At 56.2% G+C, this 18,523-nt stretch overlaps 1 protein-coding gene across 2 annotated transcripts in view; it reads left to right on the top strand.

Annotated features, from left to right (window-relative positions):
* GRIK4 (glutamate ionotropic receptor kainate type subunit 4) overlaps positions 1–18,523 on the top strand; it is a 343,337-nt gene that overhangs the window by 301,260 nt on the left and 23,554 nt on the right. For both annotated transcript variants that reach the window (XM_060179894.1, XM_060179893.1), the window contains 4 exons: positions 5,780–5,889; positions 8,751–8,924; positions 12,875–13,040; positions 15,929–16,154. In XM_060179894.1, coding sequence (XP_060035877.1) covers positions 5,780–5,889; positions 8,751–8,924; positions 12,875–13,040; positions 15,929–16,154 — 676 coding nt within the window. The remainder of the gene's footprint in view (positions 1–5,779; positions 5,890–8,750; positions 8,925–12,874; positions 13,041–15,928; positions 16,155–18,523) is intronic.

The raw sequence follows: 18,523 nt of genomic DNA, 5'->3' as shown, positions 1-18,523 counted from the left end.
CATCTGTGAACGGAGAGGAGAGCAAGAGAAACAAAGGCATTGATATTTGACACTACAGTATATCACTCAGCTCTCTCTCTCTCTCTCTCTCTCTCTCTCTCACTTGCTCTCGCTCTTGCTCTTCTTCTCTCTCTTTTCCAGCCACAGCAACTTGCCTAACAATGTTTTTCTGTAAGTTCGAATTCCGCAAGCACACGCCGAGTATTGGTAATGGGGCGTTGTTGGCGTGTGCCAGATGCCAGCCTGGGAGGCAGTGCTTGGCTCGTTGACCCCAAAACGCGTAGTCACATTGGGGATATGCAGTGCCAGCACATCCAGGGAGGCTCTGGCTGTCTGTCCAGCTTGTTTGTTTGTTGACTGCTATCTGTCTGTCTGCTCTTTTTTTTCACCGTGCCTCCAAAGAGCAGTTTTCTGATTTGAAGCCGCTGTTCCAAGAGCAGGGAGCAAGGCTGCTGTTGTCCACAAGGGGATTCTGTGGCCTCTGGTGGATAGGGGTGGTGAGGTGGTGCAGAGGTGGGAGAGGGCCCTGTCCATCCTCGCAAGGCACCTGTTTTGATGGCGTAATATGCTGATCTGTGTGAGGGCGTCAAGGCCAGGTGGATCCTCCCAGACTGTTTCTTTTTCTTTTCTTTTTTTATTTTTCCCCTCCAGGGTTATTGCTGGGCTCAGTGCCTGCATCACAAACCCACTGCTCTTGTTGTCATGGTTATTATTATTGTTGTTATTGATGTTGTTGTTGGATAGGCCAGATAGAAATCGAGAGAGGAGGGGAAAACAGAGGGGGGGGGAAGATAGACACCTGCAGACCTGCTTCACCACTTGTGAAGTGACCCCCCCTACAGGTGGGGAGCCGGGGGCTCGAAACGGGATCCTTATGCCAGTCCTTGTGCTTTGCACCGTGTGCGCTTAACCCGCTGCGCTATTGCCCAACCCCCGCCTGGACCGTTTCTAGTCAGGGATTCAATTCAGTTCACTTTCACACAGTGTCTCGAGCCAGCTGCAGCACCTGAGATGCCCATGGAAACCTGACTCCCCCAGCCCCCTCAATACAATGTTCTGCTCCGCCACAGGCGGATACCCAGGAGAATTTTCACACCCTATCTTTATAAACTCCTGGCTACAGTCATCCCGCCCAGGAAAAGTTTGTTCTAAGCAGACAGTGATTAAAATTCTGGGAGAGAAATAAACGCCAGCGTTAATGTCCAGTGTTTTTTGCCGGATGCATTACCCATTTCTTTTCAAGAAGGTCTGTGGCATTTCAGAAAGACCATGGAGGAAAATGGAGAACAATGTCGGCAAGCCAGTGAATCATTTCTGAGGCTGCTTAATACTGTGCTGTAAGGAAACAGAAAACAAGTAGAGGCCTGTTTGCTAATACCAAGCAGCACGACGGCCCAGATAATGGAGCTCTGGCTCCCGGGATGCACGGTCCTTCTAACACTGGCTATTTATTCATAGAACGCTCCCCCTCTCAGGAAGCTCACGTGTGTCTCCTCAGCATCACTTCAGTAATTCTCTCACACACACCCATTCACATGGATGCTGGAGTTTCACTTTACAGAAGAAGAAAATGACATGGGGGGGGGGGCACAGTATGGTAAATCAGAGCATTCGGGGTACAGCTTGGGTCTCCTCATGCCAGACCCCCAGCCACCAGAGCACAGGGGCTGAGGGAGCTGGTTGCTCACCTCTGTTTCTCCTTGACTTCAGAGGTGGGAGGGACCCTTAGCCACTACTGCAGACCCAGGCAGGGCTCCCTGGGTTGGTGGCAGTCCCCTGGGAGGAGGCTCAGAGACTGCTCCTTTCCCTCTTCCGCCTATAGGGCTTTTGGATTGATCACTGGTCTCTTCCCAGAGTCGAGAGAGAGAAATTGTTCTTTGGCGTCAGACAGAGATTGTCAAGGCTGATGGCCATGGTGCTGCCATCAGTTCTCCCGGCGTGGGGTAGGGCGGGGTCCTAGATGGGTGTCTGGGGAGTTGGTCTGTCAGCAGAGGTGGGACATAGGCAGAGTGTTGGGGGAGGCTGCTGATGGGGGCTCTGAGTGCCAGAGTGGGCTCCCTAAGATCCACCCTTCCAGAAGCAAGCCTGAGATAGCCCCAAAGGCCTCTCTGGGGACCTGTGGGGGTACCCTGCTGATCTGATTGGGGTGCTCACTCAGGGGAGCCCTCTGGGGTGTTAGCTTCACTCTCTGAAGCCTGATGGCTCTGTCCCCGAGGTAGCTCTCCTGGGTCATGTTGCTGTGGAACGTGTGTCCTAGAAGGAGCCTCCGTAGAAAAGGGAGCTGAGCTTGATCGCAGGGCCCGGCCTGCCTCACCGCTCCCATCCCAGGAGGAGCCTTTCCCTCTCCCCCACTCTGCGCCCACTCCTTCAACTCCTTAGTCCTTTAAAACAAAACAAAGGAGGTGGTTCTTATCACTACTCCCTTGTTATGAGAGAGGAAACGGAGGCCCAGGAAGGTCAGGCCGCTCTGCCAGACCCACACCATCCATCAGCCGTAAAGCTGAGGTCGGCCCTGGGCAGTGCGTCCCTGCACCCCTGCGCCCCTGTGCTCACTCACTGCCCACCAGCTCTTCCCACTTCCCACGTTGTTCTCGTGCATTTGGCTCCAGACGCCAGGGAAACCACGACACCCCTGCCATAATGGCATTTCTTCCAGCCTCCCCACAGTGAGGTATGGGTGCATCCACTTCATCTCTCAGGGACTAGAGGAGTTTCCCATGTGCCTGGGGTGTCGCATCCTTCCTGGACCTCTGTAGGAAGCCCCACTGCTGACTCCCAAAGGCCCTGCCTGCATGGATGCACCCTCGGTGGTGGCCCGCCTCCGAGACTCCCTGCCATCAGACACACAAGGACGACAGCTCAATGTGGTAGGTGTGCGGCTAGTTCAGGCGCCAAGGGGCCTGGCTCTGCGTGCCGTGTAGGGCCACTGCACCTGCAAGGCCTGCCCCCGCCCAGACCAGCTACAACCACTGCTCTTCCTTCAGCACCACCCCCTCCATGGGGGGATGAGATGCAAGGGACAAGCCCCCCTCACCGTGAATACACCCTCACAGCCAGCCGCCTGTAACTCCAGCAGAACCCCCACATATGACACTGGGTCCTGAATGACAAAATGAATGCACGAGAGCTGTGACAGGGAGACAGAGCTGGCCGGGACGCCGCTGGCTTCGGCGAGGAAGCTTGGGGCTAATTAGGGAGTTTACTGGAGCAAGCTGGAAAGATGGAAGAAAGGAAGCTGCCACGGAGGTGCAGGCGAGCGTGGCCTCTGGTGGCACAGCTGAAGCCTTGGAGAGATCTGAGCTGACACTTACTGCCCAGCCCAGTTCCTCCGCTCTGTCTGTGGAGCCAGTGCTGGAATCCAGTTCTGGGAAGAGCAGCACTACCACATCTCCCTGGGGCTGCAGAGGGTCTGTTATTTGGAAGAAACGCCCATGGCAGAGGATGCCCGGGCAGCTCAGCCATCCTTGGGAAGGAGGCAGCTGAAAGCCTCTGCAGCGGGGAGACTGGTGGCCACGAGTCTGGTAGGCGGCGTGCTTCTCTGTGGCATCAGGTGAGCAGCTTGGGCTGGGCCCAGGCCTAGCCCTGTAATCCCAGGCTCCACTCTCAGATCATTGCCGGTTCCTGCTCTGCTCTGGGCGTCAGTCAATCACAGGCGGGACCAGAAGCCGCCTTGCCAACATGACTGATAGGTTTCCAGAGGCGCTATGTTGACATCTTGGTCCTTGTTTGTGTGATGCTCTGTGTTTTATGACTTGAGGCTCCAGGAATCCTGCCCACACCCACGCATCATGCCTTATCGCCCATAACCAAAAATGGCAGCTCCAAACTGTGCTGTCATTCTCCTCAATTCCACCTGCGGTGATAGGATCAGGTAGAGAGTTCTGACGGGGAGCATCTGATGGAGTTTCAGGTTCAGAAAGCAACGAGACAATCATTTCTTCTCTGCGGAAAGAGCTGGGAGCAGGGGAGGGAGGGTCACCTGGGAGTCCTGTGTGTTTGCCCAGAGAAACACAGGGGTTTAGAGGGAGCCCAGAAGTGGCCTTGGCTGCAGCTACTCCTCCTCGGGGGCCCTTCTGGATTCTGGGTGTGGCTCTGGAGTCCCCGCGCCTTCCTGCATCTGCTGCAGCTCTGGGGATAGTGACAGGACAAAGTCATCCTGTGAGGCACACAAAACGCCTCTCCCCTGCCCACCCCCGCCGCCTTTGAATCAGGGAACTGATGGAGTGTGGAGGCCAGAGATGTCAGATGGTCTGTGCCTTTCCTCTCCTGTTTCCGTCCCTCAAGTCACTTCATGGTCCCAGTAAGTCTCCGAGTGTCTTCGGCAAACCAGGCAGGGAGGCTGCAGTTAGCATCAGACTTCCCTGCTCTGGGTCGTTGTTGGGGGCAAGACCCCATTTCAGGAGTCCTTTATTCCTCTCTTTGCAGCCTCTGCACTGTGTCCCCAGAAGGGGACTTGCCACTGGCACCAAGGGGGTCAGGAACCAGTTTACAAGGAGAAGCTGCCTGATAAGCAGCAGGGCTGGGAGGAAATGCCCCCCCCCCCGTCCCGTCCCCCAGTGGAAGCGGCGAGTATAACAGGAGGGCAGATGTGGGGACAGATGCTCTGCCTGTGTCCCATGCAGGGTGCTCAGAACCTGAGGAGAACAGGTCCCTGCTGGTCCAGAGAGAGCCCTCCACACACACCTCCGCCCCAGCCCCCCAGTACACAATGACCCCTGTGACAGTGACAGTAGATTTTACATGACCTTGAAAGCTGACCTGTTCCTAGAAGCCCTGAGCTCACTCCTGGTTCTTAGCTGTCCCCGTGGGCTCCCTAGATTCCTGGAATTATGAAATCGTGTTGTTTTCAGCAAGCATGGCCCTGGGGAGCAGTATTCAGAGGCTCACAGGAAGTGGGGGAAGCAGGCTGGGCTGGTGGGGTGGGGGAAGGGCGCTGCAGAGCAGGCCCGTTCAGGGGTGGGGTGCTACCTGGGCCCTGGCAAGTGTGGATTTAGAGCCGGGTTGCTCATTCTTCCCCCATGAAGACAAAAAAACAGAACCTGTCCTTTGATGTACCATCTCCCAGCCGCATAACGTGAGCAGTGAGTGCAAATGGGCTCGCACTGACGTTGCCTTTGAGCTGGTCCAGCCCCAAGGGAGACCAGAGAGGGATGTGGACCTGCTCCAGACCACACAGCTAAAGGCCCAAAGCAGATTCTGGAACTGGAGCTTTCCAATTCCATCTCACCCTCCCTCCTGCAGAAAATGACCAGGAGCTGGGCACCAGGTCTCTGCTCCCGGAGGGGCCCTGTGTCTCTGGCCACCGCCTCCTGCCCGGGGCTTTGTGCATGGGAGGCCCAGCTCTGCCACTTGTGGGCTGAGTAGCCATGGACAGTGCTCCTGCCAGGCTGGATTCCTGCACATCTTCGGGGGGCGGGGGACTGAGATCGGCATGAGAAGGAAGGGCTCAGCATGTGAGGTTGTCTGCACATGAAAAGCCAAGGGCAGCCCTGGTGCACACGTCCTCCTGAGAGAGACCGGGGTGTCCCAGGCTGGAGGCCTGGCCATGGACATGCTCCCTTGCCCTCAGCCTAGGAATGACTTAGTCTGCTTTATCTGCAAGCTGGGGGCTGGGAGGAGCAGTCCCCTCTTCCCCCTTACACCTCAGAGTCACTGGCACCCAGAACCCCAGGTAGCGTGACCCAGGGCCAGACAGGCCCTCCCCGGCGCCCTGCCCTGCTCAAGGACCAGTCTGTACATGCATGTGAGCAGTGACTCTTGTTTGTATCTCTGTTTCCAGGGACGCAGGCCTGGCTATTTCTCCTTCCTGGACCCCTTCTCCCCGGGCGTCTGGCTCTTCATGCTTCTAGCCTATCTGGCGGTCAGCTGCATCCTCTTCCTGGTGGCTCGGTAAGCTGCTGCCCTGTCCCTGTCCCGACACCGCCACCTGGTGCCCGCCTCTGGGAACTGCCAGGGAGGTGGGTGGGGGAACTGGAGCGGGCAGGTGGGGACCTGGGTGGGTGTTCGGCTAGGTGGATAGGTGAGGGAGCAGCCTCCAGACTGGCGCTTCCATCTGTCAGCATACAAGGTGAAAGACAGGTGATCTTGCCACCCCAAATGGCTTCTGCACCCCTCACACCCCTCCCCTGCCCGGGCTTAGACCCGTAGCGGGAGAGAGGCAGGGAGAGTTCTCTGATTTAGTGCTGTGTGTTCGGACGCCCAAGGCCCATCCTTGCCAGGATCCACCACAAAGTGCTGACTGAGTGACAAGAAATGAGCCCTCAGAGAGGTGGGGAATGGGCCTGGTGGTGCCTCCTCTGCAGCGGACCTGGCTCTTCCCCAGCCTGGATCTGCCCTGGATCTGCTTAGGGGAGGGAAACCCCGGAGGGCGCAGGCAGGCAACAGGAGGCAGAGCAGAGAGAGGTGTTTGCAGCAGTGTCAGACAGATGACCCTGTTCAGGTCTGGGGAGGAACCTGAGGCTGTCTGCAGGACTGTGGGGGACGCCAGGCTGTGGCCTCCTCAGGATGGGCACCAGGAGGCCTGTCTGTCCCTGGTGCCAAGGGCAGGAGGGCCAACTCAGCATCCAGGAGGGTGGCTTGGCCACTAGCTCAGCTCCCGGCTCAGCCATTCACCTGCTAAGCTGGGGGAGCCACAGACCAGCAGGTAGGGCCACGGGCACTGCAGGGGAGACAGCTTCCCAAGCGCTCATCTAGCTCGGTGGCTCCTGGGGCCCGGTTGTTCTTCCAGTTAAAAGACAGAGCCTGCAGCACTCCAGGGACCTAACCCTGAGCAGTTCCCACGATGCCCACAGGCCTCTTTCTCCCAGTCTCTGCCATTTGGAGATCAAAGCCAGCTTGGGGAACGCGGGCCCAGCCCCCCAGTCCAGATACACAGCAAAAGGCCCCGAGACAGCCAGCAGGTCTTCAAAGGCTGCCATGTCTGTGCCGCCCGGGGGGGGGGGGCGCCCTCACCCCTAGCCCTGCCTGCAGGCACTGCCGCTGTCAAGTACTTGTTGTCAATGACAAGCAGTGAACAGAGGGAACGGGAGCTGGTGCTCTGTCTGACACGTCCCCTGTGTGTCACCACACTATCTGTGGGGCTTTCAGGAAGCCGTCCACTAGCTCCTGCTGGCCTCGGGTTGTACCCCTGTGCCCAGCAGGCCACGACTCTCAGGGGACCCTGGGACTGCATGTGGTCTGAAGGCTCAGCTACCAGACACAGGCCTACTCTGCACACCCACTATGGCTGGGAGCTTTACAGCCAGCTCTGGGGTGAGGGTCCCACTTCTCACCGCCCTCACACACAGACCAGCCCCACAGCCCAGCCTCCTTCCCCATGCAGTGTGAACATCTCGGCTGTGAACCCCATGACTGAAGGTCAGACCGTGCGGCATATTCATGTCTGTGATGACTGCACGTGGCTGCTCTGCCCCGGGGAGGTTTGCACACAGGGCTCCGGGGAGCTGGGGAGGGATCCTGGGGGGAGGCAGAAACTGGGGTGGAGGGGGAGAGACGAAGCTGGAGTAGCCAGGAGGCCTCAAGCCACCCAGCTCCCCTTCTCGTTCTTAAAGCTGGCTGGCTCTTGGAGAGCATGGGGCAGGGGCTAGAGGTGCCAGCCTCAACCCCATTTGAAAAGCCAGATAGGACTTTCAGCTCCCCCCAAGACTTAGGTACTGACAAGCTTTAGTTTCTACAGGTGGTCGACTTTAGAAGTTGCCCCCCTCTTTTCCTCCCCCGGCTCCCAATGGAGACCCAAGCCCACAGACATACCCAGCCCTGTCCTGGGGCTCTGTAGGTCCCGACGCATCCATCCCTGATCAGCTGACACTGTGATTGTGGCATGGGGAGAGGACACACTCCGCAGATGGCACATCAGTGGGCCGTGTGGCACCCACGCTGCTCGAGGGGCGCCATGTTAGACTCTTGGGCACAGAGAGAAGGGCATTTGGTTACCTCAGGCCTCACCAGCATGCCAACCAGCTCCTCGGGCCTGGGGAAGGAACACCCCCACTCCTAGTCAGGACACTGCATACAAGCAGGGGGCACGGCGTGCACGCCGAGGAGACAAGGCTGCCTGTTGGCCACGCACACCTGCCTGCTGGGCACACCCCTCCCTCCCTCGCTCCCTCCCTCCCTCCCTCCCCCCCTCCCCTGGCAGGCTCCCCAGCTCCAAGGCACCGGGGCCTGGAGTGCAAGAGGGCAGCACTGGCTTGGCTGAAAGCTCCCGGATGAGTCTGAAGGACAGGCAGGATTGAGAATCTCGGCCCTGTGGGGCAGCGAGAGCAGGAGCCCTCAGAGCACAGTCCCCAGAAGTGACATCAAGCTCACCTACGGGTTCCCAGGCCTCGGCCAGATGTACAGAGTCAGAGGCCTTGGGGGCGCCGCCACTGGCATTTCAGCAACCTCCTAGTTGGGATTCTGGCGTGGGAGGCCACATCAAGTCTGAGGGCCTCTGCCCTAGGCTGACGCCTCGGCAGCTCTGTCATCATGGGCCCAAGGGTCCCTCTGACCACCTCAGAGGACAGACACGCAGGCTCTGTGCCGTCCAGCCCTGGAACTCCCAGTTTCCACACAAGGCACCCACTTTTGCCTGCCTTGCATACCAGGTTCTGAAGCAGAAGCTACTCGGAAAGCATCAGAACGTTTCTCCACGCAGAGGAGAGCAGTCCCCAGAGCAGCAATATGGCTTCCCTCCTCCTTGTTTCTTTCCATGGGGACGGTCAGCCCCTCCCCGCTGTGAGGCACTGGGATGGTCCTTCTCTCTCCCGCAGGCTGACCCCCTACGAGTGGTACAGCCCCCACCCGTGCGCCCAGGGCCGCTGCAGCCTCCTGGTGAACCAGTACTCACTGGGCAACAGCCTCTGGTTCCCAGTGGGCGGCTTCATGCAGCAGGGCTCCACCATCGCCCCCCGGGCCCTGTCCACCCGCTGTGTCAGTGGCGTCTGGTAAGAAGGGGACCAGAGTGGGAGGTCTGGGCTACGAGGGGTGAGCAGGCACAGGGTGGGGGTGGGGGGAATCTAGTAAGCCTGGAACTACTGGCCCGTGGGGACCTCAGTCCTGCAGCTGCAGGGGAGCTAGGCCCTCTGCCCCTCAAAACAGGCTAGACAGGCAGCTGAGAGGACTGGGAGCAGTGACACATGCCGGCTGTCTCTCCATCTCTCGTCTCTGCAGCATGGAGACAGAGGAGCCAGAGCAGGGAGGGAAAAGAACAGTACCGTGGCCTTGAAGGTGGTCAGCCAAGTGATTACAGCTTCCTGACCTGCAGCTGACCAGAGCTGAGCCAGGGCCTATGCAGATTTATGCAAACGGGCCTGGCGGGAAGTCCCCGCAGCAGGGAGCCTGGCCTGGTGGCCTCAACCTGCCCACCTCCCTTAACTGCCTCCTCCCGCCCTCCTCTGGGTCTCTGCACCTGACTCTAAGCTCAGCAGATGTGGGGAGATGCTGATTCTGGGGCTCAGAGTGCAGGGGGACAGCAGGTCCACCCTCTGGCCTCTGGGCAGTCAGCCAGAATCTGCCTGGAACTCCTGCCTCCTCCTGGCAGAGCAGGAAAGAGAGCACTTGGTGGAGTGACCCTCCTGTGGGAAAGCTCTTGCCTGAAGAATCCAGGGACTGCCTGTTGTGGGCGTGGGGGGTGAAATGCATTTACAAGCCCAAAGGCCAGCCTGTGGTTTGTGTGTCTTCTCAGACGCCCTGGCTTGGTTCCCCCAGTCAAAGAAAGAGGACTAGTGGTATCGACACCTGTGGCCAGGTTTCAGGGCATCACCTGCAGCTGGGACCTTGACCCCATCCTGGTAGGGTGTTTCACCGGCTCAGAAGGAGTCACAAGGGGCCCCCTCGTGACTCAGACAGCATCCACTGGTTCAGCACGGAAATCTGGGTGTCATGTCCCCAGCGGTCTCGGGAGGGAGTCCCAGAAGGCCGTCAAAATCCAGGGAATGAGACAGAAGCCCAGGGAGTGGGGGTCAGGGACATATTTGATCTCTTTCTGTCTGGGGCTTTCCCAGACCCCTGGCCTTTGCTATCTCTCAGCCTCCTGTGCCCAGATTTCCTCCTCCAGAGCACTCTGTCATCACCGCCCCCCCCCCAAGCCTACAGTGGCTGGGTAACCCCCTGCCCAGCCCGTGTGGGGGAGTGGCCTCAGTCTTCCCTGGCTCCAACCTGAGATGCTGCTGTGCCCCTCTCTCTCTGAGATCTGGGTGATCAGATCTGTGTGGGGGGTGAGGGTTGTTAGAAGACAGGGTCCCACGTGCCTGCCTTGGCTTCAGGAGGCAGGCTGCCGTGTCACTAGCAAGCATGCCAGCTTCTAAATGACACTGCCCCCTCCACACGAGAGCCAGGCATGGATGGGCAGGCACACAGAGAACCCTGCCCTCCGCTCCCTGTCCTACTCCCTTGTGGTCAGTGGCACACACAGCTGAGGGTGGAGCAGACCCCCAAATGTGGCCTTGGAACTGGGGGAGCCTTCCAGCCCACCACAAGGTCATGTCCACACTGAGGTTCATTATCCCTAAGTTCACTGGCCACAGAACACCTCCATCAGGAGGTCACACATGTACCCCACCCCCTCCGGGCTCTGAGAGTGGGCGAGCCCAGGCAGGAGCCAGGAAAGCAGGTGGCAGGGTGGACACCTGGCATTTCCAGGTAACATACCAGCCAGGCAGCAAAGGGGGGGGACCACCGTGCACCTCAGGCGTGTGGCTCACCCTTTCCCTTGCCTCTCATCCAGCCGGCCCCTTCCAGACTGTTAGTCACCAGTGAGAGGTCTTAACTGAGCCTCACAGCTCCCCACAGCCAGGCAGGCGACACCTTGTCCCCGCTCACTGGACAAACAGATGGGCCCAAAGGTGTGCGGCCTGGCCCCACTGCCTCCCAAGCGGAACTGGACAGAGCCTTGAAAATCCACCTCGATAGGGCTGGGGGAAACAATGCCTTGGTTGTGTAAAGGGGCTTTTCTGCCTGAGGCTCCTAAGTCCCAGGTTCAGTCCCTAGCAACAACATAAGCCAGAGCTGAGCAGTGCAGAGGTCTTTCTCTCTGTATCTTTCATTAAAATAAAAATAAATAGGATATTTTAATAAAGAAAAGAAAATCCACCCAGAATCCCGAGGCTCCCAGACCCCAAGTCAAAGACCCCTTAGCAGTATCTTTCCTTCATGGAGGGCTGCCGATAGTGCGCCTGTGGTTCTCCAGCTGAATGCTGGGTGGGCCTTCCCTTCACCCCTTCAAAACAGGGGTTGGGATGGAGATCCATTCTGCTGACCAGATGGCAGAGGCTTGATTAATCCACTTAAGTGAAGGGGAAAAGAAAAAAAAACTGGCTTTAATGGTCTCAGTCTATTTGCCGCCTGAGCTATGAAATTACTCTAATTTCAATCAATTTGGGTTTGCTCTATAAAACAACCTTCTATTTCAAAATGGCAGAACCATTGTCAGAGTGGTTTCTGGTCAATAATTCTGCCTCAGCAGCCATTCAGAGGTGGCTTTCACCCCACCCCCACCCCACCCCCCCACCCCCATCCCACCTTCCATCACCAGGGTTCTCTCTGGGGCTCAGTTCCTACACGACTCCACTGTTCCCAGCCCGCCCTTTTCCCTTGTCTTCCTTTCCTTTCCTTCCTCTCTCTCTCTCTTTCTCTCTTTCTCTCTCTCTCTCCTTCTTTCTTTTTCTTCCACAGAGATAGATAGGGAGGGAGAGAAACAGTGACAAAAAGGACAGATGCTTCCAGCATTGTTCTCCTGCTGGTAAAGCTTCCCCCTTGCAGGTGGGGGACCAGAGGCTTGAACACAGTAACACGTGTACTCTACCGAGTGCACCACCACTCAGCCCCACCAATGATCTTTTTTTGAAATAATTTTTTAGATATTTATTTATTCCCTTTTGTTGCCCTTGTTTTTTATTATAGTTATTACTGTTGTTGTTATTGATGTCAATCATTTTTGCATAGGACAGAGAGAAATGGAGAGAGGAGGGGAAGACAGAGAGGGGGAGAGAAAGACAGATCCCTGCAGACCTGCTTCACTGCCTGTGAAGGGATTCCCCTGCAGGTGGGGAGCCGGGGGCTCAAACTGGGATCCTTATGCCTGTCCTTGTGCTTTGCACCACCTGCACTTAACCTGCTGTGCTACCGCCTGACTCCCACCAATTATCTTTTTAACACAGTGTGGGGGATGGAACCCAGAGCCTCCTGCGAGAGTTCTCTCTTTGAGCCTCCTCCCAGGCCCGAGACTTTGATTTATTGTTTTGAGAAGCAGAGAGAAAGAGACACAGAGTCAGCACCGCACCATCCGTGGAGGCTCCCACATGGAGCAGGGATGGACTCCGGAACCTCACACCTGAATGGCGTGTTCTCTGCCTGCCAGGCCACCTCCCCAGACCCGCCAGTAGCACGTTCCTGCTGCTATGAGTCCTATACCTGGTATTCACATTCACAGACAGCAGCGTGTCACCTGGCAAGTGGCCTTGCTTCTCTGAGCCTGCACTTCCACACCAGTGAACTGAGGATGCAAAGAGAACCCCTGAGCCGTAGGAAGCTCCTGAGCCAGTGTGCAAGCATGGCCCATGGAGCGCAGTCAGCACCCAGCAAGTTCCTTCAAAGATGAGCTGTGCCATGGGGAAATGGGAGAGCCACGGCAGTTTGCTCTGGGAGCAGAGTCCCCAGGCTGCCCCGTGCGTCCACTCGCTGACCTGCCTCTCCCAGCCTCCCCCCCCCCCCCGCACAGGGACACAGCCCCTGCACAGCACAGTCCAGTCACCAAGCCCCTCACTGTGCGCAGGAAGCTAGTGCTGTCACGCCCTTCCTAGCACCCCAGAAGAGAGAGGGTGGAGGCCCAGGGCCCTGTGGGTGGCTGGGCAGTAACAGCACCCTCTGCCTGCCCACCCCCCACACTCCCCCGCAGGTGGGCCTTCACCCTGATCATCATCTCCTCATACACCGCCAACCTGGCCGCCTTCCTGACGGTGCAGCGCATGGACGTGCCTATTGAGTCGGTGGACGACCTGGCTGACCAGACCGCCATCGAGTATGGCACCATTCATGGCGGCTCCAGCATGACCTTCTTCCAAGTAAGCCAACCCGTCATGGAGGTGCTCAGCCATGGGGGACAGAGTGGAGACTCCTCTCCTTTTTAAATTTTTTTTAATATTTATTTATTCCCTTTTGCTGCCTTTGTTGTTTTATTGTTATAGTTATTACTGTTGTTGTTATTGATGTCGTCATTGTTGGATAGGATAGAGAGAAATGGAGAGAGGAGGGGAAGACAGAGAAGGAGAGAGAAAGATAGACACCTGCAGACCTGTTTCACCGCCTGTAAGGGATTCCCCTGCAGGTGGGGAGCCGGGGGCTCGAACCGGGATCCTTATTCTGGTGCTTGCGCTTGGCGCCACCTGCGCTTAACCCGCTGCGCTACCGCCCAACTTCCTAGAGACACCTCTCCTATCCCATCACCTCCCCTGAATGTCCAGCTAGGGGGCCCACGTGGGGCTCACATGGAGTGAGGTGCCCAGACCACCTCTGTCCCAACATGGAGCATGAGGCCAACGAGTGCTAGAGGTGATTGTGGGTACGGTATGGCCAGACTGTCTCTTGATTGCAATAGTTTTTTTCTTTACCTGAATTTTATTTTTATTTTAAGAGATATTAGAAATGATGTGTATATGGGGTAGGGGTCACCATAACAGTGGCACAAAAAGACTCTCCTGCCTGAGGCGCTGAGGTCCTAGGTTCAATCCCAGCACTATCATAAGCCAGCGCTGAGCAGGGCTCTGGTCTGTCTGTCTATCTAGCTATCTTCTTGATGTCTATCTGTCTATCTATTCTTCTTCTCTGTATCTCTCTTGTTAAAATAATTAAAAGATAAAACCTCTTATTGAATCAGTAATATCAGCATCTCAGTGTTAAAAAAAAGAAATCTTCCTATGTAGTGAATCTGACCTACATTTTTATTGTTATTACTTCATTAGATGGCACATACTTTTAAATTTTTCTTTTTCCTTGTTTTTTTTTTTTCTGTGCCTTCAAGTTTATTGTTGTTAGCACTGTCACCTGAACAATTCCATCATTTTGGTTGGATTCTTTTTATGAGATAAAGGGAAAGAGACAGAGGAGCGACCTCATAGCACTGCTCCACAGCAGAGGAAGCTTCCCCCAAGCAGGTGCTCTCCTGTGATGGCTTGGGGCTCAAACCCAGGTCCTCATGCACGATAAAGGGTGTGCCCCACTGCGTGAGCCACCTCCCAGCCCCTCATTGTAGACTTTCTAAGTGAGCTACAGTTTACAGGCAGTACTTAGGGAAGCAAGATTAGGATAATACATAGCTGAAGTGTGAGGGACTCAGAAGGAAAATGAACTGGTCCTACTGGCTCCAGTCTAACCAGGCCTCAGACCCGGACTCCACTGAGTCTCTGTGGTCCCCTCAAAAAGCCAAGAAGACCCTGCCACAAGGGAATGTTAGTGGACAAACCAAGTAACCCATCCCCACAGCCAGCAGAGCTAGGCCAGAGGTGGGGCGTCTCGTGCTTATCAGGATGTCTAGAGGCTGCAGGTGTCTCATCAGCCTACCAGGAGCTTGTGGCCACAGGAAGCCAGCCCAGGACCTCACTCTGCTCCCCACACCAGTCTCCATGCCTTTTGGCAAAGGACCAGGTGACAACATCCTGCAGACACGGGAGGCTGGAGAAGCCCCAGAAGTTGCTTGATCCTGTTATTGTCTGTAAAATTGAAGGCAGATTCGGCTATGTGGTTGATAAATGGGCTTAGGGCAAGAGAGAAAATTACATTAGTGCAGATGAGACAAGACCAGCTCTGGAAGTAGAAGAGAAAGCTGGCAGTGCCCTAGCAACCTGCTGCCCCTCTGTCTTCCTGGAAAAGCTGTCCAAGGCATCATGCCCGCCTCCTGCCACCACACAACCAGCAGCCGAGAGGCTAAAGTGAGGGAGGGGCAGTGGGTGAAGGGAAGGGCTGGGTGGCAGGAGGGTCAGGACTCAAAGACCCACTGTGGTCACCTCCCATTCACTTTATTTACTCACCCACAGCACTACACCAGCTTAGCCCCTGTGGGTGGGAACCAGGGGCTGGAACCCAGGTCCTCAGCTCAAGGCAATGTGTGTGCACCACTGCCCTCCATACACACACACACACACACACACACACACACACACACACACATATATAATAGTCTTTTTTTAATCTTTTTTTTTCTTTTCCTCCAGGGTTATTTCTGGGCTCGGTGCCTGCACCACAAATCCACTGCTCCTGGAGGCCATTTTTCCCCCTTTTTTGTTGCCCTTGTTGTTGTAGCCTTGTTGTGGTTATTATTGTTACCGTTGTTGATGTTGTTCGTTGTTGGATAGGACAGAGAAAAATGGAGAGAGGAGGGGAAGACAGAGAGGGGGAGAGAAAGATAGACACCTGCAGACCTGCTTCACCACCTGTGAAGCGACTCCCCTGCAGGAGGGGAGCCGGGGGCTTGAACTGGGATCCTTACGCCGGTCCTTGCACTTTGCGCCACGTGCGCTTAACCCACTGTGCCACCACCCAACCCCCTTTTTTTAATCTTTTATTTAGTTGAGAAAAGACAGAGAGAAATTGAGAGGATGGGTAGGGGAGATAGGGAGGGAGAGAGACAGACACCTGCAGCCTTGCTTCACCACTTGTGAGCTCTCCCCCTACAGGTAGGGGCCAGGGGCTTGAACCCAGATCCTTATGCATTGTAGCATGTGCATTCAACCAGGTGTGCCACCGCCCAGCCCCTTAAATAATAGTTTGTTAAAGTTTTTTTTGTTTTGTTTTGTTGTGAGAGGGAGAGACCAGAACAAGACTCAGCTCTGGCACATTCGGTGTTGCCTCCAGCATGCAAGTCCTGGGCTCTGCCCCTGCAGCACCCCCCACCTCCCACTCCCCTGCACACTAACGCTGCATCTCTCTCTTCTCTGTGCACCTGCCCCCCCTGCAGAACTCCCGCTACCAGACCTACCAGCGCATGTGGAACTACATGTACTCCAAGCAGCCGAGCGTGTTCGTGAAGAGCACAGAGGAAGGGATCGCGCGGGTGCTGAACTCCAACTATGCCTTCCTGCTGGAGTCCACCATGAATGAGTACTATCGGCAGCGCAACTGCAACCTCACTCAGATTGGGGGCCTGCTGGACACCAAGGGCTATGGGATTGGCATGCCAGTCGGTATGCAGGAGAGGAGCAGCCTGTTGGGGTCGCTTCACCAGGCAGGGTCAGAGTAGCTAAAACCACTGAATGCAGCAGTGAACTCAGCACCCCCTGTTGCTAGAACCAGTTTAATCTTAGGTGGGCATTTTCGAAGTTAAGAAAAAACAAACACGACTCAGAAGCAGACCCACTTACTCCCCCTGACAGCCATCAGTTCTCGCCCCCTCGGTATTGAAGGGCTGATGGGCTCCTTATTGATGGATTCATTATGACAGGCCACGTGGCTGTCCTGGGTGGACTCGTGAAGCCTCCGGTCCTCCTCCCCTCTCCTACTTCCCTTTCTCTGTTTGACTGACAGCTCTGCCAGTAGTGGGGGGAGAAAGAGAGAGAGAGATGGAAAACTCACAGAGGAATTCATTTTGCTGCTGTTAGTGGTCCTGGTGAAGAGTTAACTGCAAAGAGGGATTGATATGACCAGGGGAAGGGGCTGTGTCATTCTTTGTGGCTCTCACTGACCTGGCCAGGGAGCCTATGGGGGCAGGTGGTGAGAGTGGCCTGGGAGCTCTGGAGCTGTGACTGTGTTTTTTTTTTGGGGGGGCGGGGTTGTTCAGAAAGTGGGAGAGACTAGCTTCCAGAAGGGTGGCCCCATTGTGCTGTGGGCCTTCTGTTCACAGCCCTTCCACCAGACAAGGACGGGGTGTGTTTAACTGCTCATAGTGACCACAGAGGGAGCTGACAGTGGTCACCAGCTGTCAGATGAGCACGCTTTCCTATGCTCCTGAGAGAGACCATAGGAGGAGCCAGGCCCAGGCCATCAAGTCACAGGAACGTGCACAGACAGTTTGCTTATCATTCGCACGCCTTGCTTCTCTTGCTCTTCCCCCATCTCAGAACCGTGCACATCATTGGCTATCCTTAGGCCTCTGCGGGTGAGTCTGGAGGGACTTGGAGAGAGGCAGCCCTGGAAGTGTAGCCCAGGCACTGGCTAGGGGACCTTGGCGGGTTGTCTCGGTGATCTCGTTTGTAAGACTCACCCTCCAGTCTCAGCCCTACTGGGCTGTAGGGATATACCCACTGCCCTGGCCAGGTGCCCCTCCAACACTCGCACAGACTGCGGCTTGGGGAGTGTTAGACCCCAGCCTGTGTTAGTTGATGAAGGCAGATGGCTTCTTTTGTTTTATTTATTTGTTTTTATCTACTTCTTATTGGATAGAGAGAGAAATTGAGTGGAGGGGGAGACAGAGGGGGAGAGACAGAAACACCTGCTGCACTGCTTCCCCACTCATGAAGCTTTCCCCTTGCAGGTGGGGACCAGCGGCTTAAACCCGACTCCTTGTACACTGTAATGTGTGTGCTTAACCAGGTGCATCACCACCACCTGGCCCCGGGAAATAGCTTCTTAAACACTGACCCAAAGCCAGGCTATAAGCAGGGTAATAACATGATTCATTCCTGAGCTCTGCACAGCCTGACACTAACAGGTCTGGAGCTTGGAGGTCTCACTCAGGGCACATACAAGCCTGCATCCCCTCCACTCACAGTAGCATATCATAGCCACATCTGTTAAGAAGACAGACTATGACCCCTTTGAGAAACGTAGTGGCTGAACTTGAGGTGCAGCTGGGTAGTGTGCCCCAGCTGGGTAACAGACATCACCGTGGTGTGTAAGGCCTCCAGAGTTATCACAGAACTTGCCCACAGAGAAGGCAGAGGAGGCACCCCAACTCCAAGGCTGTCCCTCGGGGACCAGGGAAGCACCTGCCCCATGTCTGGTGTGGTGGACTGGCCACCTGTGAGGCTGGCGTAGTCACTCCCGTTCTAGAGGGGAGCACTGAGCTCCAGAGCCAGTGTGTTACACGTCTGAAGTCAAAGGGCAAGTGGAGAAACTGTCCCCAAAGCCAGCCCTTCATCTCCCAGGCAGTGTGGCCAGGTGATGCTACAGTGGGGTGGGGCAAGTGGGCAGCAGGTACACAGTGGACTGACCCAGGATTCCACCAGGAAGGCAGGAGCTCAGGGTCAGATGGACTACCTGAGTGAAGGCTTGGCCCCAAGAGCAGTAAGGACACAGTGTAAGGAAGGAAGGAAATGGACATAGCCCGGGTGGCTTAGCAGCCACGTCCCACATCAGCACACTCAGAGTCAGCAGCACAAGCTCTCCGTGGGGTCCTGGGGACGCTGCTGTGTCTGTCTGAGCCAGTGCTGGCTGTGCCTGCTGGTCTGGGCTGTTGCCTTCATCACTCTCACCACCTCACACCCTGAGCTCGTTCAGGGAGCTGCTCACTGCCGGCTGGTGTCAAGCCCCTGCTGTGCACAAGGTGCTGGCCCAGGTCAGTGACACACACGTACGCCCTGCTTGGCCCAGGCCCGGGCGCTGGAGTGAGCCTGGT

Source organism: Erinaceus europaeus, chromosome 20 (assembly GCF_950295315.1).
Source record: "Erinaceus europaeus chromosome 20, mEriEur2.1, whole genome shotgun sequence".
Lineage (NCBI taxonomy): Eukaryota > Metazoa > Chordata > Mammalia > Eulipotyphla > Erinaceidae > Erinaceus > Erinaceus europaeus.
The sequence above is the reverse complement of the archived record's forward strand: the minus strand, read 5'-3'. Positions and strand labels throughout refer to the sequence as shown.